Source organism: Sander lucioperca, chromosome 13, assembly GCF_008315115.2.
Source record: "Sander lucioperca isolate FBNREF2018 chromosome 13, SLUC_FBN_1.2, whole genome shotgun sequence".
Taxonomy (NCBI): domain Eukaryota; kingdom Metazoa; phylum Chordata; class Actinopteri; order Perciformes; family Percidae; genus Sander; species Sander lucioperca.
In genome coordinates this window covers 29,146,547-29,173,348 of record NC_050185.1, presented here as the reverse complement: position 1 = coordinate 29,173,348, position 26,802 = coordinate 29,146,547, and the positions used below count along the sequence as shown (strand labels likewise).

Below are 26,802 nucleotides of genomic sequence, written 5' to 3'. Positions count from 1 at the left end.
AGGAATGACCATCTCTAAATGACCTCAGGGAAAGAAATGTCAAAGTGAAAAGTTTTAAGCGCCGATATAAAAGAACAAAGGGTTTGGGCAGATCTCAAGTTGTTCTGGAAGTTTATTCCAGATCTGCGGTGCATAGAAACTAAAAGCTGCTTCTGCATGTTTGGTTCTGACCCTTGGGACGTGAGCAGACTGGATTGGTAGCTGGAGAGATGCCAGTTCAACTCCTGGGCACTGCCAGGTGCTCTTGAGCAAGGCACCGTACCCCCCCCCCACCAACCGCTCAGGGCGCTGGTCCAGCTCCACTCACTCTGACATCTCTCCATTTGTGCATGAATAGGTCCTGAGCATGTGTGTGTATTACAGGCCTGTGTGTAGTGATTTCTAACAAACGGAGTGTAAATTGTAATGTCCCCACTGGGGATCAATAAACAGTATAAGTTATTAAAATTCTTATAAAATTGCATCCGTTTAAAACTAACCCTGGAGCGTTTGGTCGGATAGTCCGGTTGGTTTGGGGCGCGGTGTGAAAGCTCATCCGAACTCTGGTGCAGATCAAACAAACAAACTCTGGTCCGCTAAAAAACCAAGGTCTCGGTTCCCTTCCAAGTGAACTAGAGTTCAGTTCACTCTAGGTGAGAAAGTGATCCGACCCAAATACAGGAAGTGAACCAAAAACAATTCATTTACTAGCCTGCAATGTCAACCTCGCACAAAATATACAGACTTATACTGTATGTGATTTAAGGGATGGTAACTTTCAGATCCATAAGTTGTTCTGAGCACACATCGCTGGTCGTCTCTGTGACATCATCATCATCATCATCATCATTAGGGTTGGGTACCGTTTGGATTTTTACGATTCCGATGCCGAACCAGTACTTTTAAAACGATTCCGATTCCTAAACCGATTCTTGAAAAACTGAAAAATGACATCAAAGATGTAATATGTTTACTAGCGATCACGTGCAGTGAATGGTTAATATGCTGTTACGTCCGTTTTGGTGAGCCCAGAGGGAAAATATGGCATTTTAAAAGTAGCCTACATTTACGGTAGCTAGCTAACGGTAGACTACAGAGAAAGTGTGATATTGTTACGTCTGTTTCGAGGCGACAGAGGGAAAATATTTCAGTCCATACATGAAATGAGGAGCCGAAATTTGCGTTCTAATCCGGTCCGATTCCTACCGGTTGCGTAGGAACCGGTTCCATCGTGGAACCGGGTTTCGGTACCCAACCCTAATCATCATCATCTCTCTCTCTCTCTCCTTCACTCGCCGTCTGTCAGCTGCTCACATTGTTCGCCTTCTTCTAAAATATGAGAAACACTAAAGCAGCTCTATTATTTCTATGACCACAAGTGTCGGCGAGTTTCGGATATTCTGTCCAATTAACAAGCGACCGTCTCGATAGCGCGACGTGTGTGTGCAGTGTTTGGTGCGTTTGACAAAGTGAAGTGTGAACGCAAACCAAACCAAATGAAAAATGCAACAATGTTGCAACTTCACCCCAGAATCGCACCCCCCGAGTCCACCGAAGTACAGGTGTGAAAGCGCCCTAAAGGCTGTGGGTGGCTTGTAACCGAGCAGCATTTCAACCATGTATTTTGGTCCCGAACCATTCAGTGCTTTGTAAGTCAATAACAATATTTTGACATCAGTTATTTGGTTCATAGGAAGCCAGCGCAGAGCTCTAAGAACAGGAGTGATGTGTTCAAATGTCTTGGTTTTTGTGAGGACCCGTAAGCAACTGAATATAGTGACATACGGAGTTAGGTGTTTGGAATAAGGTGTCACATCAGACATTTAATTCAGTGCATTTGAGCCCTATTTAAAAAAAAAAAAAAAAAAGTACCTTCATTTTGTTCCAACAAATATATTTGTAATAGCTCATCTCACTTACCTAAGACTGAGCCAAACAAATACCCTACTCAAACACAAGAGGAGTAAACTTCAGTCCAAATGTGTTCTGCGTGGAAAAGCTAAGCATTGTTTAAAGATTGCTGAAGGCAGGATGTTGAGGTGATCCGCTCCAGTATCAACTCTTAGATGAACAAAAGAAGAAAGAAAGAGGAGAGCGATAATCCAAAATACTGCCATGTGATACCAAAGAGCCACGTGGGTCGTGTCAGAAATCACAGCGAGGCCGTGTCGTGATGGCCATCTGTAAAGGATTGAATGTGGCTGTAGTTGGGACAATTTGAATTGCAGTGACATTTTTTATTTTCTAAATAAAGCACAAGATGTGGTTGTTAGCTACAGAGCAACAGGTGTTAACGTTTTTTTAGGCAGTCAGTGCTCTGTCCAAGAGAACTTTACGTTTGCAACTAGGGCTAAAATATCTAATTGTGATTATTTTGATTCATATTGCAAATTGCGGTATGATTCAAGATTTTGGAGGGAATGATCATTTTTGTATCATAATTCTCATTTATATGGAAATACAGTACCAGTCAAAAGATTGGACACGCTTTCCCATTCAAGTGAATGAGAAAGCGTTTCCAAACTTTTGACTGCTACTGTATTCAAATTAAAAGAAATAAAAATGATATAAGTGTGATTTATTTTGTTTGATTGCGAGGATCTGTACCAAACCAAGATTCTTTTTTTTTTTTTGTCTGTGGGATAGGATTTGTAGGCCGGGACGTCTCTGCAGCACCACAATAATAAATTCACAATAGTTTGACACATATTTTGCCTTAAACAAATCTCACCTGCGATTTGGATATTGCACTTGTCCATATAGCGATTTCGATAAAATTGAGATTAATTGTGCAGCCCTACTTGCAACCAACTTCTTGAACTGTTGAACTGCTACCTCTGCTACTCTTATTTTTGGGTTGTAGGGAGACAGTTTGGGTCGTAGGGGTAAATGAGTGGGGCTGGAAGCTCCACACATCACATCAGTTGGACCTGGAGGAAAGTTTATTGTGTTCTTTAGAAAAAAAGGTTGCCTGTTCCTAGCAAATATGATGTGTGTATTTTTCCTTCTAAGGCAGGGGTGTCAAACTCAGTTTCCCTAAGGGCCACACTGGAAAATGAGAATCCCATCAAGGGCCAGACACGTAGAGTTTATTGACATGCTTTTATTTAAGAGGAAAAAGTCAAAAATGTTGACTATTATTGCATGTCTCATATAAAGTAGTCTTCTCACTTACATTTTGGGCCTCATAAAGCCCCAAAAAAGTTTGGCAAAAAAAGTTCCTCAGCCAGCGACTAATACGTTGAAAAAAAAAGCGCCAAAAAGTTGGAAAAAAGCTGAAAAAAAGCATCCAAATTGTCTGAAAAAGTGCCAAAAACATCGTAAAAAGCGCCAAAACCTTCAGAAAAAGTGGCAAAACATTGAGTGAAGCGTCCAAAACGTTAAAACAAAGTGCCTAAAGCATTGAAAAAGCACATAAACAGCAGGAAAAGGCATCGAAAAAAAGCACCCAAAAAGCACCAAAAACTTTGGAAAAAGCGACAAAAACTAGGTGGGCCTAAAGTTATCGTGAACCTAAATTGAAATGCGGACCGGATCAAAACCTGCGAGGGGGTGGATTTGGCCCTCGGGCCTTGAGTTTGACACGTGTTCTAAGGGGTATTTAACTGCATTTACCTCTCATCCCAGGAATAAAATAGTCCCTAAATCCCTTAAACAGATAGATTGAAATGGGACAAGGACCAAAATTGGCGTATTCTCTGGCTTATTTACCCCCGAGATGGACTTTTGCAGTGACGTACAGTAACACCACTCCGATTGCAAAGCGGTGGCAGGCGCTGATTTGTGACGAAGAGCGAGAATAGGAAATGGACATGGAGTAGAGGCAAGGCTGCGAGGAGAAGAGGAGAAGAGGGCTGTGAGATGTCTCTCAGGAGGGTCTTTACGCGTGCTAAAACACTTTATGTTGCTGTGAGAAAAGCCGGTTGTACTAAAACAGATTTAGTGTCTGGGAGTAGCTGAGGCTGCAGGCGAGGCAGCTGGTGGTTTAGTGTCGCGCCTCAGTCGTTGTGATGACAGCCTGTCGAGTTCACTCAAGAGGTGAGGGCCGTGTTTGTTTGGACCACTTTGGGATGAGTTTATTCTGGAAAGTGAAAACTATTTTGCTGATGGCAGCGACATATATCAACTGTGAGTTTTCATTTCCCTTCGCAGCTCATGTGGTAGAAACTCCGAGGGGGCAAGTGCGGGGAAGTTAGGGCTCCTGCACACTGGCTGTGTGGCGTGAGCGTGGCGTTTCCGTTGCGTGTCAGCGGCGCTGCTGCTGCTAGCCTTGTCTGTACACATGGATGTTTCCCATTGATAACATGCACTCAAGCAGTAGTATACTTCATGTTAAACATGAATATAGACTGATTTGATTACAGCAAAGACAACGTCGGCAGTATTGACGGCAAAATAGGCTACAGAATATTTCGTTCTGTATTGACAGGTGCAATATTTGAAAATCGATAATTATTTATTATTATTTTTTTTAAATTACATTTATATCTGTATAACCCTAACCCTAGAGACTTTCAAACATTAAATGTATTTGTGTCAAAATGACATATAAACATCTTTTCGTATTCTATTTTGCCTGGAAACACTTCCAACACACTTGCGTGTGAAAAATAGGCGTCGGTCCTATTTCTAGCATGCACGCGTTTTCGGCGCAGCCTGAGATGTGCGTGTCACACAGGCAGTGTGCAAGCTCTAACCTGTTAACATGGGAGCCGAAATAAAAACGGACACGCCACGCAGCTGACACGCTCACGCCACGCAGCCAGTGTGCAGGAGGCCTTAGGCGCATCTGTTGGGCTGATATTTCAGGTGACACTGTATCTCTGACACCACTGGTTTGAGTTGAGAAAAGACTCGAAGGATGTAGGGCTGCACCCAGGTAGTATTTAGCTTAAACTCTTTCTCTTTCTCTCACGTTCTGCCAGGTTGCACTGGGACCTCAGGATCAAGTTCCATTATGCTTCATTTGCATGAATGACAATCTCTCTCTCTCTCCTCCTCTGTACTCATTTCATAACTCCCAACCCTCCTCCGCTCTGCCACCCTCTTTTATCGTGTGTGACAGCAGCGCAGTGCAGCGTTCCCTCTGTATTTCCGCCATGGCTGCAGTGTGTATTAAAGTTGCGTGATGGGACTTGAAGTTCACAGGTATGAAGGCAGTGGACCATGAAATCGGCTTGATATACAGTGTTTGGCAAAGAACAATGAATTGTTTCTAGTTTGCTAATATAGCATAAATCCTCGTTATAATGCCCGTGGGTTCAATTTTAGATTTCAGTCGTATAAAACCATTTTTTATGTTTCCTAACAGGGCAGATGTTCTTTGATGCTCCAGGCGCCAACGCGTCTGCACAGCGTATTAAACTGTAACAAAATGTAGAACTCATTTTGAGAATTCAAGGCTCCAGTTCAGCCTCCCTCAAACCTCCCCTATTCCTAAAGGCCTACCCTACAAATCTCCACTCTCCATCCAATTCATGGATATATTGCTTTTTTCTATCCCAATTTTTGTGTCTGTTTAAATTATATTCGCCTTTTTAACTGTGTTTTTGCTTGTTTTAACTGCAAGGTGTCCTTGAGTGCAATGAAAGGCGCCCATAAATAGAATGTGTTGTTATTTATTATTAAATAAAAATGCAGCGGTGTTGACAGTACTCCCCCATACATGCATATAGATTTGAAATATCACGAATTATCAGGCAAGTCTGGCTGCACACTCGTTTTGACTCACGTTGGTTTGGAGGAAGAGGGAGGAGAACGTGTTCAATAATACATAATCGGCTCTGTGGACTCCTCTCTGCCTCCCTCTTTCTCCCGTCTACCCTCCCTCCCCCTTACCATCTGCAGCTGACAGTTGAGTCTATCTGTCTGTGAGACTGTGTGTGTGTGTGTGTGTGTGTGTGTGTCTTTTGCACTCTTTGAGTGCACTTCTTAATGCTCGATTGCTTCAGAGAGATGACAACTAGAGAAAGGGAGAGAGGTGTTTTCTCACAAACAGGACCACGCTGACAGCTACAGTTAAAGCCGAAACCATTAGTCAATGAATGGATTATAGAAAATGATTAGTCAATAACTGGGTAATGGTCTCGGTCATGCATTCTCTCGCTCCAGCTTCTCAATTTGTGAGAATCTGCAGCTTTTCTTCATGTCGGGATAGTGAGACATTTTAGGACATGCTGCAGCAAACAAGAGGACCATCCCTTAAATTTAAATGATGCGGATTCACTCTGTTTGGTACAATACACACACATTTGAGTGCGAAGTGCAAAAGCTAGCTCCAAAATCGGTTTAGCAGCTGCTCCATTGAGAGAAAACTGCATCCGCTGAAGCAGTTCTCCCAATGTTTTTTTCTTTACCAGTCCCCTGTGAGGAAATGTAGGTGTGATTTGGTAATGAAATCTTTCAAATATACATTTTAACTTAAATTTTAAATGTTAACATTTTAAATTTTAACACTTATCTCTGGCTGCCACTCACCGGCTCAGTAAGAGACAAAGCGAGTCAGTTGAGAAACAGCATCAACTTAAATATACATAACCACTAGGGTTATCGTAGAGGTGCTATGTTATTTTCCCACCCCATCTGAAAAGCAAAGATAAGGTGCATTCCACAGCCGGCTTCAAAACCAACCGCAGAGTCATATAAGATATTCACCACGGCTATAAAGATAAAAAGGATGACTGCAGCTGCTGCTGTATCCCTGTAACAACCATGGGGAACATGCAGCAAACACAGAGCAAGTAGTCTTTTCCACTTTACAGTTGTCATTTTACAGATGCTCTTTGCCCTGAGCAGCTCTCACTGGATGGGATTTAAAAAGTCTAAAAAAAATTTTATATCTAAAGATCTTAATTTCGCTCATCTAATACAGTATTTTATTATTACTTCATCTGATATTTTTTCTTTCTCTGTCCTTACTCCCATCCTGTCTTTTTCCCTGTGTAGTTGTTACCTGCTGCTGTGTCCCAGTTGTTCCTTGCAGTTATGCATGTTTTGATTCATGTAATCTCCAGCGGTTTGTCCCTTCTGTTGTCCAGAAACTGGCGGTGTTGAAGGACAGTTTCCAGCTGGACTCGGGCTCCCAGCAGGAGCTGTGGGGCAGCAGTCCCTCGCTCGCCAACTCTGAGCTGTCCATCCCTCGCCTCTACTCGGACGCCGGCTCCCAGACCGACATCCCCGCCGAGGTGAGTCTCACTTTCACTTTTTTTTTTTTTTTTTTACTCTCTTCAACTCTCTTTCTTGGTCTGGACTAACAGTAGTCAGCATAAAATTAGAGCCCGACCGATAAAGGATTTTTAAGGCAGATATTGTTACAAATATTTGGTGATTTAAAAATCTTCCAAAATATTTGTAACAATATCACCAAATATTTGTAACAATATTGGCCTTAAAAATCCTTTATCGGTGTATGTATATATATATATATATATATATATATATATATAAAAAACAAATCCAGAAACGCGTAACAAAACATAAACAGATTTCCCTAACATTAGTTATTTGTAGTTATTTATGAGTCCTCGCTAGGGTTGGGAATCGTTTGGAGTTTTCCCCGATACTGGTGCTAAAACGATACTTTTAAAACGGTGCTGGTGCCTGAACCGATACTTTTAAAAAGATATATTTTTTTAAAGGAGCAGAAAACAACATTAAAGAACGGCTTGTTTATTGCTAAGGCCACAGGGTCAAAATTAAATGATTTAATAAAAATGTAATAACAATTACTTATAACAATAACTTATTTCACCAGTAAATTCCTGTTAAACGACAAAAACAACCACTGGATGGGAAAAGCGTATTTTACAATAACTTTGAATGCAGCGCGAGGCTGGCGAGGCGAGTTTCAAGTGAACGCAACATCTGTTATTTTTCAGACAATGGCAGCTACAGACTGTCGTACGTCTCGGTATGGGAATCCTTCACAGTGAACTACAGACAAACTTTTACACCGTTTAGCTGTCAGCATTTTAACTGTGTTTACTCCAGCTGCTAGCTGACGGTAGGCTAACGTTACCTCCTGCCAAGTGTAGTGTTAACTAGCTTGACATGCGGCGATGTTTCGGTTGCTTCTAACGTCCGTTTCGGACCATCAGAGAGAAGCGCAGACAATTAAGTGGCACCGAAATCAGCGTTGCTATTCGGTCCGGTAGATAACAGTCGTTAAGGCACCGGTGCCGTATTAGCACCAGGTCTCGGTACCCAACCCTAGTCCTCGCTAAAATAATATGATAATGCAGTTTAAAAATAAACTTGTTTGTTTTATTGTCACAAAAGAACAGAGGAACATCAAAATATATTAAAGTTCTGATGAATAAAATGTATAAAAATACAAACATAAGATATGAAATCTTAAAGTCCTTTGAACAAAAACACAATAACAAAAATCAAGGAGTGTTGCCAGCAGAGACGTTGTAGAGCGCCCTCTGGTGGACAAACTATGCAACGCCAACACTCAGAACATGGTTGAAGGGTGTTTCGTCCGTTTTCATTTTATTTTTTAAATATTCATTTATCGGCCATTATAAATGCCGATACCTTGGAAAATGCCGAATATCGGCTGATATTATCGGTATATCGGTCGGACTCTACATAAAATTCAATAGTCAGCGAAATAAAGAACAGAAACAGCATTTTCTCATTTGCAACAACGACCTGTCACATTCACCTAGTTCCACATTCATACCTGGACCCCAGTCTGATCTGCTGCCACTGAGCAGCTCCACTGGAGCCGTTGGGGTTAAGGGCCTTGCTCAAGGGCACCTCAGTGGTGGTGATGAGGGAGATTTTTATCCTGTCGGTCTGGGGATTTGAACCGACGACCTCCCGGTCACAAGCTTGCTTCTTAACCTCTAGGCCACCACTGTGGCCACCAACCTCCAATGTGTTCTTGATTGCAAAGCAGGGATATTAAAACTGAACGATTTTCAGTCTTGTTGATGTATTGATTCAGATATTGCCTGATTTAATTCATAATTCTGTTGATTTTACTCCTTTAATATAAAGTGTTCTTACACAGCTGTCCCCATAGGTTGAGAACCTCTGGACTAAACTAGCTAACTGAATATAAAGTGGGTAAACTACCGTATCTCCGCCTACAGTAAAATGCTGCTTACACATTGATGCGTCAGTATTAACAATCTAATAATGTCAAGTCAATCAGTCGGGCGTCATTTTTCTGTACTTTTACTTTTGATACTCTAATTACATTTAGCTGATAATACTTCTCAACTTTTTTACATGTATAGGTTTTTAAATGCAGGATGGCTTTTGTAATGAAGTATTTTGACATTGTTTATTTGTTCTTTTTTCAGTTCATGACTAGCACCAACAAACTGGCAGAGAAGGTTCGTCTGAGTCTGAAGTACGAGGAAGCCAAGAGAAGGTAGACATTACTTTGTCTGGATAGAGGTGTGTGTGTGTGTGTGTGTGTCTGTGTGTAACAGTCACAATTAAAAGATGGCCATGGGCTCTTAAAACTTACTCAGCCGTATTAAGGTTTATTACGTATTATAAGGTTTCTGCTGAATTTTAGGAGGACTGAAATAGAAAATAGAACAAAAAAGTGGAAGAAAAAGAAGACGTCAACCAAGGCTGCCTATATATGCCCCCATTATAATTTCAGTTCCGTATCAATATCATCCATCCACCCTCGCTGTGACACATATCATCAGGTGAAAGGAATGTTAGCTTGATAATACGCCGTCACTTTTATGAGGGTAATGTGTAAAGAAGATTGTGGCAGATCTCTGCTGTAATTTGTGTGTGTGTGTGTGTGTGTGTGTGTGTGTACTGCTTCTATAATGCAAGTTTAATGTTTTCTGTTGTTTAGGTTTGCATGGACTTGTTTTATCATTTGAGGATCTGCAAAAGCTTGATTAGATTTTGTTATGGTACCAGCTGACTAATCTGCCACTAAAGTACTGACACACGTGGATTGGAAAACATCTGGAAATAAAAAGAATAATGCAGACGAGACACGTTTTACTGATGCTGTCACTTTCCTGAGTGTTTAGCAAGTAGGAAAAACACATGTGCACAAAAGTCTAATTATTGACCATCAAAGATTAAACTTTGATCTGCTTTTCTGGGCCAGAGAGCTAATCGACGGTTTGAATGTTGAAGTTTGTCCGCTTGATCTGTTGAGGAGAGCGACAGGATGAAGTTACAGTCAACTGTTGATTTAACTGACGGCAGTCTGAATCCACTTTTGTTTGCCAATTTCAGGGACCAAGCACGGAAGCAATGAGGAGAACCAGAGTTTTTGTTAAAACAAAATATATATATATATAAAAGCTAAGAACTTAATATCTAGGCCTGTAAAAGAGGTCAACAAAATATAACTTTATTCAAATATAGCAACAACAAAACAGGATATGAACTCAACAAACTGACCTAACTGAATGAGACAAAAGGGGACATGTATACTGGCTTGGCCGAACCAAATTACACACAAGGGGAAAACCAAGATGGACATAACTACAACTAATGCAAAGTAAACCAAACTAAACCTAAATTCCATCTATCTATTCTATTCCATCTTTGTTGGGAGTCGCACATGCGCAGTACCTAGGTAAGGACTACTAGCCAGTCAGAAGCAGAGTATGAGGGCGTGCCCTGACAGTACCTAGGTAAGGACTACTAGCCAGTCAGAAGCAGAGTATGAGGGCGTGCCCTGACAGTACCTAGGTAAGGACTACTAGCCAGTCAGAAGCAGAGTATGAGGGCGTGCCCTGACAGTAGCTAGGTAAGGACTACTAGCCAGTCAGAAGCAGAGTATGAGGGCCTGCTCTGACAGTACCTAGGTAAGGACTACTAGCCAGTCAGAAGCGGAGTATGAGGGCCTGCTCTGACAGTACCTAGGTAAGGACTACTAGCCAGTCAGAAGCGGAGTATGAGGTCGTGCCACGCTAGCAGCTAGGCGAGCATTATAACATGCGTTACAAAGTGACCACGTTTGTCTCTGAAGTAAAGGCTGGACTACAATAGAGCTGTTTGGAGCAGTTAGTGAACAGTGTTTTCTGTTGGAGATGGTAAGTCCCTTTGGGGTGGACTTTGGGCTTTTTCACTTTGTAAACCTATAACGTGCACAAAAAAGATATATAACACAATAAAGGAAAGGGAAAAAGCCAAAAAGCATACTGTAATATGAGCACTTTAAAAAACACATTTGCACATTTAAAAAATGCGTGCACTCCGTTTATATAGTTTAAAGCCAAAAGCAAATAAACATGGATTATGAATTACACAAACAATGTAATGTGTACCTTTTGTTTGCCTGATTTGTTTGAGGTGTGGCTGACTGCACAAGAAATGAATGCGTGTACTTAACAGAATGGGGTGACATTGTGCACCATATTACCATTGCTGGCTGTTTTGAACCTGTGTGGCCTTGGCCATCACCGCTATCGTTGATCGGTTCCTTCGTTCTTCCTCTCCCGTTTCCTTCATTCTTCACATCTGCTCCACATTTTCCTTCCTGCACCTCCTTTTCCATCTTTTCCCCTCCCTCCCTCCCTCCCTCCCCTCTCTCAGGATCGCCACCATCGAGGTGCAGATCGCCAAACTGGACAGCGAGGCGTGGCCGGGGCTGCTGGACCCGGAGCGGGACCGCCTCATCCTCATCAACGAGAAGGAGGAGCTGCTGAAGGAGCTGCAGTACGTCAGCCCTCGCCAGCGCCTGCAGCCCAACGACGCCGAGAAGCTGGAGTCGGAGAAGAAGCGTCTGGAGAGAGACCTGCAGGCCGCCAGGGACAACCAGAGCAAGGCTCTGACTGAGAGGTGGGTCTCTGCTACAGGTGGTCCCATATAGGGATCGACCCATACTGGTTTTTCAAGGCCGATACCGATTATTAGCAGTTAATGAAACCGATATTTAGAGGTTTGGGGTCACATTAACCAGCTCCGACTGGGGGATCCCGAGGCGTTCCCAGGCCAGGTTGGAGATATAATCCCTCCACCTAGTCCTGGGTCTTCCCCGAGGCCTCCTCCCAGCTGGACGTGCCTGGAACACCTCCCTAGGGAGGCGCCCATGGGGCATCCTTACCAGATGCCCGAACCACCTCAACTGGCTCCTTTCGACGCGAAGGAGCAGCGGCTCTACTCCGAGCTCCTCACGGATGACTGAGCTTCTCACCCTATCTCTAAGGGAGACGCCAGCCACCCTCCTGAGGAAACCCATTTCGGCCGATTGTACCATTTACAGTGAAATGAAAATCTTTAAATCAAAATTATGTTTTTGGAACGTTACAAACTCCAACACAAGAGATTTTCCAGCTCCTCTTACGTGAGCCCCGTCTCTGTGTGTAACGTTGAGTTTTTCCTGCGTGTCTCTACGACGTATAATGTTAGACAGCCAATCACAGACATTATTAGATCTTGGTAGAAGCATGCTGCGTGCTCATTGGCTCCCTGACGCTGATGAGATTAACTCCTCAGGTATTGAAATTGGGTATTGAATGACGAGGCATTTTCGATACTCCGTAGAGCCGATTCGATCGGTGCCTAAAAACTATCGATATGCATTTACAGGGAAAATGAAAATCTTTAAGTAAAATTAAGACTTTGGAATGTTACAAACTCCAACACAAAACTTTGTTAAAATGCTTTAAGCAATTATTTTAATAATTGAGAAGCTCATAATAGCCAGTAACAGAGAGTCAGATAGTGTTGGGGAGGGGACATTAAGTCAGATTCAGTGGTGAGTGAAACCAGAGCAGAGGGACACACACAGAGCTGTAGCCGAGACAAAGTAGACCACTTTTTAATAATTTACTTTATTGGTTATCAAGCAAATAAACACGATACAGATAATCTGCAAACTGCCAAAAAACGGCCTGATAATCAGCCAGCAAAATATCTAATTGCGATTATTTTGACTGATATTGCGATATGATTGACGATATTGGAGGGAATGATGCTCGATGGTGTTTTAAGCCTCCAACGTCGCCTTCCAGGCAGCTAACCCTAACCCTAAACATAACCATTGCTGCGCTGCCTGGAAGGCGACATTGGGGGCTTAAAAGACCAAACACCGGGAATGATAATGTTTGTATCATTATTCTCATTTGCATTGAAAAAATATTACATTTTTTGAAAAATGCAAATGAATTTTTGCGAGGATCTGTACCAAACAAAGATTTTTTTCTTTAGTCTGATACGATTCTCTGGAGAACGAGGTCTCTGCAGCAGCACAATATTAACACATGGTTTGACACATTTTTTGCCTTTAACAAATATTGGCAAAATAAACATTGTGTTCAATGGGGAAAAAAGTTAATTTTCACAATAATATATTTTAAAGCTGTAATTGCAATACTGATACTATTGTCATATTTTTGCTGAAGGTTATCATACCGTCAGAATTTCATACCAGCCCAAAACAATATTTTTTTTTTCTTCATTTAAATGTCTCGAAGAGCTCAGCAACACAATTGTCAAATCATATTTTAGTTGCTTTTTTTGAGTTGATGTAAGTGTACCCGTGTTAAATGGGCTCGTGATATCGTCTCTGAATTTAAACTAATCAAATTTGTATAGTGACAGACTTTAGGATTCTCAGCAAATATAATAGATATATCTATGTATCTATATATAGATATAAGATATTATATTGGATTGTGATCAGACAGTTTATATACACCCCTAGTTCCATGCATATGAACATAAACACACTGATAATAATACACCAAACGGGGAGCACAGAAAAAAAAAAAAGGTTTATGTCTCATTTGTTTCTGTCTTTGGATGAAAGCAAAGCTGACATTAGCTGACACTACAAAGCAATGACAGCTGGACCAGTGCCTGAATCTGTTTTTATACTCTTCCTTCATGTCTTTGGGGGGGGGCAGATTACAGAGCAGTGTCATGGAGAAGGTTAGAGCGGCTGATGACAGACAGCGCTGTCATGTGTGTAACTGTGGTCATTATTGTCTCATCTGCTGATGACACGGCTGACCTTCTGCATCTGTACACATGTCCAACCTTCGGATGATTATTAAGAGTTAGAGATGAACATGGCAGTCCTCTCTCTCTCTCTCTCTCTCTCTCTCTCTCTCTCTCTCTCTCACACACACACACACACACTCATCTCCTCTCCTGTCTTTGTCTCCTCTCTCTCTCTCTCTCTCTCTCTCTCTCTCTCTCTCTCTCTCTCACTCACACACACACACACACACACACACTCATCTCTCCTGTCTTTGTCTCCTCTCTCTCTCTCTCTCTCTCTCTCTCTCTCTCTCACACACACACACACACTCATCTCCTCTCCTGTCTTTGTCTCCTCTCTCTCTCTCTCTCTCTCTCTCTCTCTCTCTCTCGCTCCTCTACTCTCCTGTCTTTGTGTCCTCTCTCTCCCCCCTCTTGTCCTCTCCTCCTCTCTCTCTTCCTCTCTCTCCCCTCTCCTCTCCACCTCTCTCTTCCCTCTCCCCTCCTCTCTCTCTCTCTCTCTCTCTCTCCCCCTCTCTTCCTCTCTGTCCCCTCTCCTCTTATCTCCTCCTCTCGTCCTCTCTCTCTCTCTCTCTCTCTCTCTCCCCTCTCTCTCCCCTCTCTTCCTCTCTGTCCCCTCTCCTCTTATCTCCTCCTCCTCTCTCTCTCTCTCTCTCTCTCTCTCTCCCTCTCTCCCCTCTCCTCCTCCTCCTCCTCCCCTTTAACAGGACTCCTGTTGTTCTGTGTTCAGACTCTACCTGAGCTCAGTCTCTCTTTGTGTCTCCTGTTCCTGTAACCTGAGAAGAGGCTGCAGAGCCTGGTTACAAAAGGAACTTGTTGTAGTCCACCTACGCACACACACACACACACACACACACACACACACACACACACACACACAGAAATATGCACACACACACAGAAATATGCACACACTCATGTATTCAGTGTCTGCAGGTTTTGCAGATGTCACATTCACTGAATCAGGGTCTTTGAGTACGGCTAAGTCTTTAATTTGTTTTGGAAGTTTTAAAGACTCCACAAACCCACGGAGGTATTATCAGATATATGGCCAATTAGACCTCCACTCAGTAAGTTGCCCTTCTCTAAACAAAAACCGTAGCAAAGCTAGCAGAAGAGAGAGGCAGATGTCAGTAAAGCTCTGTCTGAAAACGCCCACACACTCCTGAAAAGAGCTCTGATCAGCTACAAATTGTTGTGTCCGTGTTTGGGGCCTTTAAAAAATGTTGCCGTTTCTTGGTGCATGTTTTTATAAAATCAGACCCAAACCTTAGCCCAAAAGTCGCTTTTAACGTCATTGAAAAAGTCTTGAATGTATAGTACTTGGAAACTTCCAGACTAGGGCTGTCAAACGATACATTTTTTTTAAATTGCGATTAATCGCTGAATTTCTATAGTTAATCGCGATTAATCACATATTTTATCACATGATTAAAATTCTATTTTGCATTTCAGAACAGTTTTTAAGTACATATTAACAATGGAAAGCAATTCTTACCAGTGTGTCTTGATTGGGAATCAAATGAATGCAAAGAAAGTTACTTTATGAACTAGATTTTAAGATTTGTAATTATTTATTTACTGTAAACAAAAGAAAAATGTGTGAATCTGTCATTATTGCACAATTCCTCCAAGTACCTAACTAAAAAACTAAAACACACACGGACGCGACAGCACAGTCTCTTTTTCCTTTCTCTCAACTTTTCCGCCGTGTGTCGTGCGTACCCGCTCACGGTGTGAACTGTACTACTATGCTTAGCTCGTAGGTGGTAGCTCAAGCTTGACGTGCTTTAGTAATATTTTAATTTGGCTTTACACAATGTGCATATGGCTTTCGACTTGTCTACAAGCCGTCCGGGAGTTTTGGAAAATAAAAAGCTCCATTCAGGATTTCATTGCTGCTGTGTTTCTCCATCATGCCTGCAGCCTGCAGCAGCAGGATGTGTTACGAGGAAGTATGGCCTTAATATGGCCTACTAATATAGACCTTAGTGGTCCCCTAATACTGTATCTGAAGTCTCTTTATATAGACCTTAGTGGTCCCCTAATACTGTATCTGAAGTCTCTTTATATAGACCTTAGTGGTCCCCTAATACTGTATCTGAAGTCTCTTTTATATAGACCTTAGTGGTCCCCTAATACTGTATCTGAAGTCTCTTTTATATAGACCTTAGTGGTCCCCTAATACTGTATCTGAAGTCTCTTTATATAGACCTTAGTGGTCCCCTAATACTGTATCTGAAGTCTCTTTTATATAGACCTTAGTGGTCCCCTAATACTGTATCTGAAGTCTCTTTTATATAGACCTTAGTGGTCCCCTAATACTGTATCTGAAGTCTCTTTATATAGACCTTAGTGGTCCCCTAATACTGTATCTGAAGTCTCTTTTATATAGACCTTAGTGGTCCCCTAATACTGTATCTGAAGTCTCTTTTATATAGACCTTAGTGGTCCCCTAATACTGTATCTGAAGTCTCTTTCCTGAAATTCAGCCTTGGTGCAGAATTACAGCCACTAGAGCCAGTCCCACAATGAGCTTTCCTTAGGATGTGCCATTTCTGTGTCTGTAGCTTTAAATGCTATTGAGGAGGAGAGGGGGGGGGGGGGGGCAAGGTGGAGGGTGGGGGTGTGGCCTTGACCAACTGCCACTTTGCTTGTTTGCAAGCCATGATGTCTCTCTCTTTCTCATGGGTGGGCCAAATTCTCTGGGCGGGCAAAGCAGAGAAAGGGGAGGTAACCTTTCCCCTTATGACATCATAAAGAGAAGATTCCAGATCGGCCCATCTGAGCTTTCATTTTCTCAAAGACAGAGCAGGATACCCAGGGCTCGGTTTACACCTATCACCATTTCTACCCACTGGGGGACCATAGGCAGGCTGGGGGAGTTCATATTGATGTTAAAAAACCTGAAAAAGTGAAATTATCATGCCATGGGACCTTTAATGTACTCAATGCAGAAAAATCCTCACATTTTAGAAACTGGAAACGATCCAAACAGTCCTGTCAATCAACTAAGTGTTTAATTCTCTAATCATTTCAGCTGGACTTCGTATTTTATAGACTAACATGTGTTTTATGTGCATTAATCTTAATTTGTAAAGTAACTAGTAACTAAAGCTGTCAGATTAATGTAGGGGAGTAAAAAGTACAATCTCTCTCTCTGAAATGTAGCGGAGTAGAAGTAGAAAGTGGCATGAAAAGAAAAGACTCAAGTAAAGTTCCTCAAATTTGTACTTAAGTACAGTGCAGTAGAGTAAATGTACTTAGTTACATTCCACAACTGCCTTTTATTGCTAAAACCACAAGTGCCACTGCTTAATATCTTCACCAAAATTTGAGACCTCATCTAAAACGGACCTGAAGATAGTGGAACACTGGTCTGAAATAGACCAGAGGGTAATTACCTGTGGCGGACCAGAACAGACCCATACAGAGAGAGAACAGCGACACTGGCAGCAGCATCATGCTCCACCAATTTAGGACCAGTTAAAAAGAGCAGTGATACATCTTATTACACACACACACACACACACACACACACACACACACACACACACACATACACACGCCAGCGCCAGCAGCAGTCTGTAACCTGATCGAAGGCTTTCCCTCTTTGGCCTGTTTCCACTCAAAGCATGGATCATAGTAACAGCTGTTAATGGACCGGTTCCCTCCGAACAAAGCTCATTCAAACAAATGACAGCGCTATCACCTGAACACAAAGCAGCTGCTCACAACACCCAAACACATCGCCGCCAACATGTCATATTTGTTAACCGTTGTTGTCCAAAGTGCTCGCACCTCCAGCGCTACCACAGATGGCGGATTATGTTCAGTGTTTTTTTTTTTTCTTGCCTGGTCGGGCAAGCAACAAACCTACAATAACTGCAAATTAGACATGTTTTATGTAAACACTAATCACGTAAAGAACTTTAACAGCACTTAAAAAAACATTGATAACGTAGGATTGTTTGTAAAAGATCTAAAAATCATTATAAAACTGTTAGAATTTAACTAGTCTATATCGACGACATTTCTTTCCTGGTGCCGCCGGAAATTCTGCCGGATGTTACTCTTTTCAGCCGGATGTGCGTCCCCTTCCTCTGTCTCTGTGTTGCCGTTCTAAACTCTGGTGGATTTCTGAGGACTATGGTTAACTGCTCCTCAGATCTCTGCAGGGTAAATCCAGACAGCTAGCTAGACTATCTGTCCAATCTGAGTTTTCTGTTGAACGACTAAAACAACTTTTGAACGTACACATGTACATGTACGAGGCTGTTTTGCAGCGGCACCGTTGCTCCGTCTGGCGCTTAGCGCCGCACTTGATGATTGTGATTGGTTTAAAGAAATGCCAATAAACCAGAGCACGTTTTTCTCCCATCCCGGTATGCTGTGTGGATTCGCCAGACCCTCCTTTGCAGCGCTGTGGAGGAAGGTCTGGCAAATAGGGGTGCACGATTCAGAAAATGCGTAAATTCGATTCAATACAGATTTTTAGGCTCAAGATTCGATTCAAAATCGATTCAAAGTATGTAAATGTAGTTACTTTTCCCATGTGATTGCAGTGGACATACAATTAAAAAAATAAAATAAATTAAATAAAAAAATATGAATCGATTTTTGGAATTCTCTGAATCGATTTTGAATCGGTAGAGCTTGAATCGCAATTCGAATGTGGATCCATTTTTTTTTTTTTTTTTTTCACACCCCTACTGGCAAAGCGAGACTAGCATTCAACAAGTGTTCCGTCGGTGGCAAGAGAACAATAACGTCATTTATGATATAATGATTCCCGAACGGGAAAGTGGGTTGTTATATTTACTTGCCCGACGTGGCGTTTGACTTGCCCCGGGCCATCGGCAGCCCTTATTGTTGAACACTGTCCTAAATGTGAATGTGACTCGTGTTGAGCCTGGAAGCAGCTGACATCGCGAGCATGCATCAGATTTTTTTAGATTATTTTTTTATTACATTTTTTAAGAGGATTAAATTGATTAAATGGGGCGTCTGCATAGCTCAGTTGGTAGAGCGGGCGCCCATAAATAGAGGTTTACTCCTCAATGCAGCGGGCCCAGGTTCGACTCCGACCTGCGGCCCTTTGCTTCATGTCATTCCCCCTTCTATCTCCCCTTTTATTTCTTCAGCTGTTCTGTCAAAAATAAAGGCTGATAATACCCCAAAAATAATCTTAAAATTAAAATTTAATAAAATAAAATTGATTAAATGAGGACGTCACTTGCCACCTGCAGGTCTGTAGCTGACTGAAACAAAATACAGAATAAAGTTGTTTTCTTTTGGTCATTTCAGGCTGCGACTTCACTGCAAGAGGAACAAGCTGGTGAGAGAGCTGGAGGAGATGGTTCGACTGGCCACATCGCTACACACTCAACTCAAGAGGTTTGTCCATCTCATTTCTGTTTTTAATATCTTGAAGCAGGGGTTCTTCAACGTTTTTTAAGCCAAGGAACCCTTAACTGAAAGAGAGATGGAGCAGGGACCCCCTACTACATATAATGTATCAAATTAACTGGGCCTCCAATAACGTGTAGAGCGGCCTTAAGCCTTTTTATACATTCCTTTTTTTTTTTTTGCATAGCATCCTAAGCTATTAAAATAGCCTAATAATTGTTGGCATGATTTTATAAATCATGTTTTAATGTTAAACATACATGCGCATATGGCACAGTGAATCCTCAGGATGAGCTGTGTATGTGGATGGCCTTAGTGACTACCTTACCTATAGGCCAGTAAGCAGTGGGGATTTATATTTGCTAATAATATGTTGGATTCACGTTAAGACTTTTTGTTAAGTTTGGAAAAACTTTCAAAAATTAACAATAATTTGGAGGCCTGTTGTATCTAAACGAAAGGGCTCTAAGGCTACATTTACACATTGCTACATTTTGGTTTAAAAATGAATATCCTTTGCTACGTTTGCACCTCGCGTTCACACTGCTGTGGCGTTTCAGAGCCTCTAAACCGGAGACATTTGAAAACACTTCTGAGCCTGCCAGAGGGGACGGGTTCAAACCGTTTGCGTCTGTAATGTGAAAGGTCACGGTGTCCGTCCTCTCCGTCTCCTCCTCAGGCCAGTTTCTCTCACCCTCTCCGTTTCTGTTCTCGCCTCGCGGCTCGTTCGTGATCCGGTCCGTTCTAGCGCTCTGATAGACATCAAAAGTCTCCCCGGCGGACAGGAACTCTTCTCTGTCTGCGCTAACGAGCCCCGCTTTAATTAGAGAGCTGCTCATACAGAGCTACAGGGCCGAGGTGATGAGCGGGGAGGAAATGAGAGGAGAGTAAAGGATGGACAGGGGAGAAAGAAAATGACTCTACTTTCCTCCTGAAAGTAGTCCCTCAAGTCCAATATTCAAGGCGTATTTTAGATTCTCAATTTAGTTTTAAGGGTTTTAAATGGCGATGAACATCTCGCCTGCTGAGCTGGGAGATTCGAAAAAGAGCTTGTGCAATTACTTGCTTAAAATTTTCTTAGGCAAGTTTATTTATATAGCACATTTCATACATAAAGCCTATTCAATGTGCTTTACAGAATACATAAACCATACTAAATAAGAAAGGAGGCATGAGAAAGAAAAGTTAATGGTGATTTTCAGCTGCACACTGAGACGTTGCAGACATTATTTTGAGAAAAATGAGTTTTCTAAAAGAATGAAAAAGAGGAGAGTGAGCAGGCAGCGAGGGATGGAGGAGACTTTGGGAGGAGGGAAAGGGAAAGGAGGGCAAAATATGAGACGAAAGGAAAGTAGGAAACGGAGTCTGTATGGGAGACAGAAGTCTGCCTGCAGTGCTGCTTCCAGCTCCACACAACATGGAGCTTTCTTCTTTTTGTTTATCTTCATTTTTCTTTCCTCTTCTTGCCTAAGACTCCTTCTTTTGTGTTCTCCCAAACCTCTTCTGTTTCTCTGTTTACCTCTCACCATTTTCTTCCAGTCAGCTCACTGTGAAATAATACATATGCTGTTTATAAAAGCTATAAAATGAATTCGGTTTTTTTGTTATTATTTCATGTTAAGCTGACGCTGGCATCCAACGCAACATGAAGCAGAACCCACTGGTTACAAATTACATTTGAAAACTTGCAGATTATCAGGGATGTTTCCGAGACATAAAGGAAGTCAATAAGTACCGTACCTTAGGGAATGTTGTTAAAGTGGCCATATATAACTTTCAGTTTGTGTTGATTCCAGCGGCCCCTTTGGGCAAAAGCGGTAGTGTTTTTACCACACTTGCCGTTGTAAAGGTCATTTCTTTACGGTGCTGTATTACCCAGAGGCGGCGATTTATGTTTTCCTCCGTGTGTGCTCACGCCCTTTAAAAAAAAAAATAGTCCAAAAAAGTTTGCATTTCAGAACCTTAGGAAATGGACAGCGGCCGGCACGAACACACACGCCTATTAACTGGATAATAAAGCCGTAAAGTAGGCTATCTTTCAACTCAGGACAGCACCACTTCTCACAAATACAGATAGGATTGGAGATGAGAAGTTTAACTGACACAGACGGGGGTCACTAAGAGGCGTTTTCATCCGAGAGACGCTGTGATTGGTGGATAGGATATGGAGCAGGGGACTGACAGCGACATAAACAATCACACCATGACAAACGCTCCACTTTGCACCAACTGTAATGTTTAATTTTAAATGACTGTAGCCTACTGGCAGTCTGGCACACGTGGGTGCTCAGTATATCGGCGCCTATGGTATTACCCACTGTAGATTACTGAGTTAGCGTTACCGGGAGGTCATATAGTCGTGATGAATGTTTTGCTCGGACAGAAAATTATTAATTTACAATTAGAAATAGACATATTACATACCTGAGGGCCAGTCCGGGGACGTTTTTGAATCATTTACAATCCCGTAATTGTCTCCATCTTTTGAAAGCCCGACCGAAGTTGACTCGCGTTATCGCCCGTCGTCTTTCACTTTCACTTTCCCTTTTATCTTTTAGTTGGTCTTTGTTTAATTTCCTTCTTTTCTGTGATGGCCCTGCTCCAGTATCAGCCATAACTACAGCAGATAACTTCTAAATAAAATGTAAATACAATTAGGCCTATATAAAGAAATCTCCTGCTACCTTTTACCAAAAATCCTCTATACTAAAGATGGCCAATGGTGTGAAACGGTACACACTTCCTGTCTCCTAAAGGGGCGTGGCCTCGTTTGAACGTGTAGTGAACGTCGTGTGAATGGATGAAAAGTTATATTTAGATCATTTATTAATATGTTCTTGTGCTAACGTTAGATATTAACACCGCTAAAAGACATATTTAACATCACGGAGATTAGTTTTGTTAGGGCGTTGAAGAACGTTAGCTGACGTTAGCTCCTCTGTGTTGCCAGATCTCGCGATAGAGTTTGGTCCTGAGACAGAAACAGGTCTGGAACAAAGTTGATTTTCTCCTGGTGTGTCCGTTTGAAAAATGCCATTTTAGTGGCAGAATGTTCTGGAGATATGTGGCTTGTGAGAAATGGGTCTAATATCTACTTTGGTTACTACGGGTCGAAAGACTCGCTCATAATCTGTGTTCACGTTCACTTCTCGCGTTGGAATCAATACACTCAGGACCTGCTGCTAGTCTCCTAAAGAGGCGTGGCACAGATACAGGAAACTACTCCGAGTTGGGGCGTCACTGTTCTAAGTAGGTCTGTCACGATAACAAATTTAGCTGGACAATAAATTGTCCCAGAAATGATTGCGATAAACAATAATATTGTCATTCTGAGACCATTTTCATCTAATATAATGATAATGGCATAATAATGCAGGTACACCTTTTCAAAGATCAATTAACTTTTATTTCTAAAGAATATTTAACACTGGAACTGGAAGACAAAAAATGAACAAAACAACCAAAAACAATAAATAAAATGGACTCTAAGTCTCTGTTAACAAAAAAATGCACTTGAATAAAAACAAACAACCAAAAACAATAAATAAAATGATTTCTTTTTCCAGCCGCAATAATTTCCATTTAAAAATGATCAAGCTAATTTTTATTTATCATGCGATTAATTGATTTATTGCATATTGCGACAGGCCTAGTTCTAAGGGCTCTATGTAAAAAGAAATTGCTATTTCTACACCACTAACAAAGCTCAAAATAGCACCACACTTCCACTGTAGCTAATGAGGGTCCCTACATGTAAACCGAAGCATTGAGAACTTTGATAGTGTACAGTCTGTACACTATCAAAGTCACTATCAAAGTTCTCAATGCCTCGTTTTTTTTTGTTTTTTTTTTACAACTGACGTCGTTTAGTTGGGATTGTTTCTAAAAAGTGGTTCCATTCTTAACTATCGTGAGTCCATGTTGGAACATCTGAAATGAATTCACAAGCCACATTACTTTATCATTGTCTGCATTGTCAGAAACACAAACGATTCTGCACTCCAAGTCACGGCTGTTTCCCGTGCCGCCGTCTGACTGCCTGACGACTTGAATAGCACTTTGCAACATTACATGATAACGACATTTAGGAACAGGAGACATATTTAATTAAACTGCTGATGTCAAAAGAGAACAAAGGTTCTAAGACCAAGGCACTCTTCTTGTAAAAAAAATTAAAAAAGCTATTTAATATGGAAATCTTACATTAAAAAAATAGAACTGGGCAGCAACCCACGTGTATCAGCACAAGATACACAAGAAGAGTGCCTTGGACCTTTTTGTTATAGGGATAGACCGATTACCAGCCCTGGCTGGTTATCAGGCCGTTTTTTGGCAGTTTGCAGATTATCTGTATCGTTTTTTATTTGCTTAATAACCAATACAGTTAATTATTAAAAAGTGTGCTACTTTGGCTCGGCTACAGCTCTCTGTCTGTCCCTCTGCGTCGGTTTCACAGACCACAGTCTGACTTAATGTCCCGCCCACACAACCCAGTCTCACGGCAGTTTGTGAAATGGTCACGTTATTTAATCTATGGATTTGTGTACAAGGACATGTTTTTCTCGTTTTTTTTCGCGTTGGTGAGAATGATTTTTAAAGCAATGTATTTAAATGGGAAGCATGTTTCGTGATCACAGCACGACTACGGTAGCGAGTAGTATGAAATGCCGAAAATCCGCGTAGGGACGTTGGTCGGGGTGGTGGTTGGGTCAAACAACACAGGACTTTCACCCAGGAGACCGGGGATCGTGTCCCGGCATGTGGCGTGTCCTTTCCCCATTCTTCTTTTCTTAAACCCAACCGTCCCGTTGTTGTGGCGCGTCCCCCAGAGACTATGGCTCGTGTCCCGGCGTGTGGCGTGTCCTTTCACCGTTCTTCTTTTCCGAAACTTGAAACCCAACCTCCTTATAGATGCTTCCCATTACGTGCTGACCAATAGGAATACATTACGTTCTCATCAACACGAAATAAACAAGATAATCGCGTCCGTGTACACAAATCGATAGATTAAAAATAACGTGAGACCGTGTTGGCCGACAACACTATCTGACTCTCTGTTATGTTGAATGTTTCTAATTTATTAAATAATTACTTAAAGCATTTAAACAAAGTTTTGTGTTGGAGTTTGTAACAAATCCAAAATCTTAATTTTGACTTAAAGATTTTCATTTTCACACAAATGCATATCGGATCCAAATATCAGTTGTTGGTTTCATTAACTACTAATAATCGGTATCGGTCTTGAAAAAACAGTATTGGTCAATCTCTAGTTTTTTCTCTTTTGAAGTTTCGTCTTCCCTTTCAAAAGAGCACTTTAATGATCTGTTTTGAACTTCCGAGCACTCCAGACTTTTCTTCTTAAACTGCTGATGTGTCATCTTAGATCATAACTCTCTCTCTCTCTCTCTCTCTCTCTTTTCCAGCCTGTCGGCCAGCACTCTGTCCTGTTCGTCCGGCAGCAGTCGAGGCTCTCTAACGTCTAGCCGCGGCTCGCTGGCCACCACCTCCAGCCTGGGCTCCACCTCCTCCCTCAGCTTCACCGACATCTACCTGGAGCAGCCCGAGCTGGCGGACCCGGACTTCCAGAACAAGCTGGACAGCCTCCTGGAGGGCGGCCAGGGAGGCTACCGCCCCTCCAGCTCCATCACCACCATACACGAACACGAAGTAGTGACGGCCTCCGGAGGCAGGGACGCCGGGAGGCCTGCGGGCAAAGCAGGCGGGGTCGGGTGTTCCGCCGGAGGAGGCGCAGGGGAAGGCGTTGGCGTCGGAGCGGAGTCGGGGTCCTCCAGGGTTCCGACACTCCGACCGCCAGAAACCCCTCGCTCCATGAGCTCGCTGTCTCCGCGCTCGTCTCTTTCCTCGCTGTCTCCGCCGTGCTCGCCGCTGGTCACAGACTCTAATTTCCTGTCGGGGGAGACATTCACGGGCCAGACGGGGCCCGGCGGGTTAGGCCTGGATCTGGAGCTCCACAGCCGGCTAGCGGAGCTTGAGCTCAGCCTGGACTGTGAGGAGCAGCGGCATGAGGAACACCGGGGTCCGGCGGGGCTGGGGGAGAAGCAGAACCACAACACCACGCTGGGCGAGGAGGTCAAAGGTAAAACGGAAAAATGTTGTTCCTTTATTCTCTCTTCTTCTCCAGAAATATTCACACACTCCCAACTTCCAGTTCATCCCAAAGGTGTTGGATGCGGTTGAGGTCTGGGCTCGGTGCGGATCAGTCAAGCTTTTTCCTAGTCTCGCTTTGTCAGACCTTCCTCCACAGCGCTGCAGAGGAGGGTCTGGCTAGTCCACACAGCATTCCCGGGATGGGAGAAAAACTTGCTCTGGTTTATTGGCATTTCTGTAAACCAATCACAATCGACTAGGGCGGTGCTAAGCTCCGGACGGAGCAACGGTGCCTCTGCAAAATAGCCTCAGGGAGGAACTTGTTTTGGTGGAACATGTACGTTCAAAAGTTGTTTTAGTCGTGCAACAGAAAACTCAGATTGGACAGATAGTCTAGCTAGCTGTCTGGATTTACCCTGCAGAGATCTGAGGAGCAGTTAACCATAGTCCTCAGAAATCCACCAGAGGTTAGAACGCCAACACAAAGACAGAAGAAGGTGACGGACATGTGGCCGAAATGAGGGACATCTGGCGGAATTTCCGGCGGCACCTGAACAATCCTGGAAGTAAAACGTCGTGGATATAGACTACTGCAATAATGATAAAATAAGTAAATATTGGGTAAATACATACAGTTAATGTAGATAATCAGTGGGCTCCATATGTTTTTTCCCCCCAGAAGCACACTATTTTCTAAAATATCATTGTATTCTGTAGCATTAAGAGTTGCCTTTACTAGAACCAAAGGGCCTAGCCCAGCCCATGAAAAAGTCCCAAACCACTAAGTACACAAAGGTTTGTGCGTTTCTTCCGAGGGGAAAGACTTCCCAACGAACTGCAGCACACAATGTGACTCGTCATCAAACCAGTGGGTGGCTAGGAGTCTCTAATCATCCTCAAAGCAATCATGTCACATCTCGACCTCAGTGTCACTGTGTTTGCATAATAACTCTGCTGCAGGATAAAGACTCAAATGAGAATCCCAGTCATTAGCATGAGAATGATAGTCCTGATGAATTGACTGCAATTACACGAGCACCAGGGCTGCCCGATATGAGCAAGATATGCGATAACGTTGAATATCGCGATACCGATATTACTTGCGATGCATAAACAGATATTAAAGTTCAGTCAGTTCTGCATTTCTGCTGCAGAAAAAAAAAATCTCGGAGGGTCTTTCGTGATATGTTGCAGCACATGGTTTTTCCTGGGGGTGGGGGGGCGGGGGTGACTACACACGACAGTAAGCATGATCGGTCCGCATGGAGTAAAGGCAATGAGTCTGTGTTACCTTATTTGACAGAAATCTGAGCATTTTCCTGTTATTTCTGACAATTTAAAAAAAAAAAATTATATTTA

The 26,802-nt window shown here is 42.5% G+C and overlaps 1 protein-coding gene across 2 annotated transcripts in view; it reads left to right on the top strand.

Annotated features, from left to right (window-relative positions):
* Positions 1-26,802, top strand: part of wwc1 (WW and C2 domain containing 1) — a 95,795-nt gene that overhangs the window by 44,290 nt on the left and 24,703 nt on the right. For both annotated transcript variants that reach the window (XM_036008796.1, XM_036008797.1), the window contains exons 7-11: positions 7,017-7,163; positions 9,294-9,364; positions 11,515-11,760; positions 19,234-19,323; positions 24,759-25,432. In XM_036008796.1, coding sequence (XP_035864689.1) covers positions 7,017-7,163; positions 9,294-9,364; positions 11,515-11,760; positions 19,234-19,323; positions 24,759-25,432 — 1,228 coding nt within the window. The remainder of the gene's footprint in view (positions 1-7,016; positions 7,164-9,293; positions 9,365-11,514; positions 11,761-19,233; positions 19,324-24,758; positions 25,433-26,802) is intronic.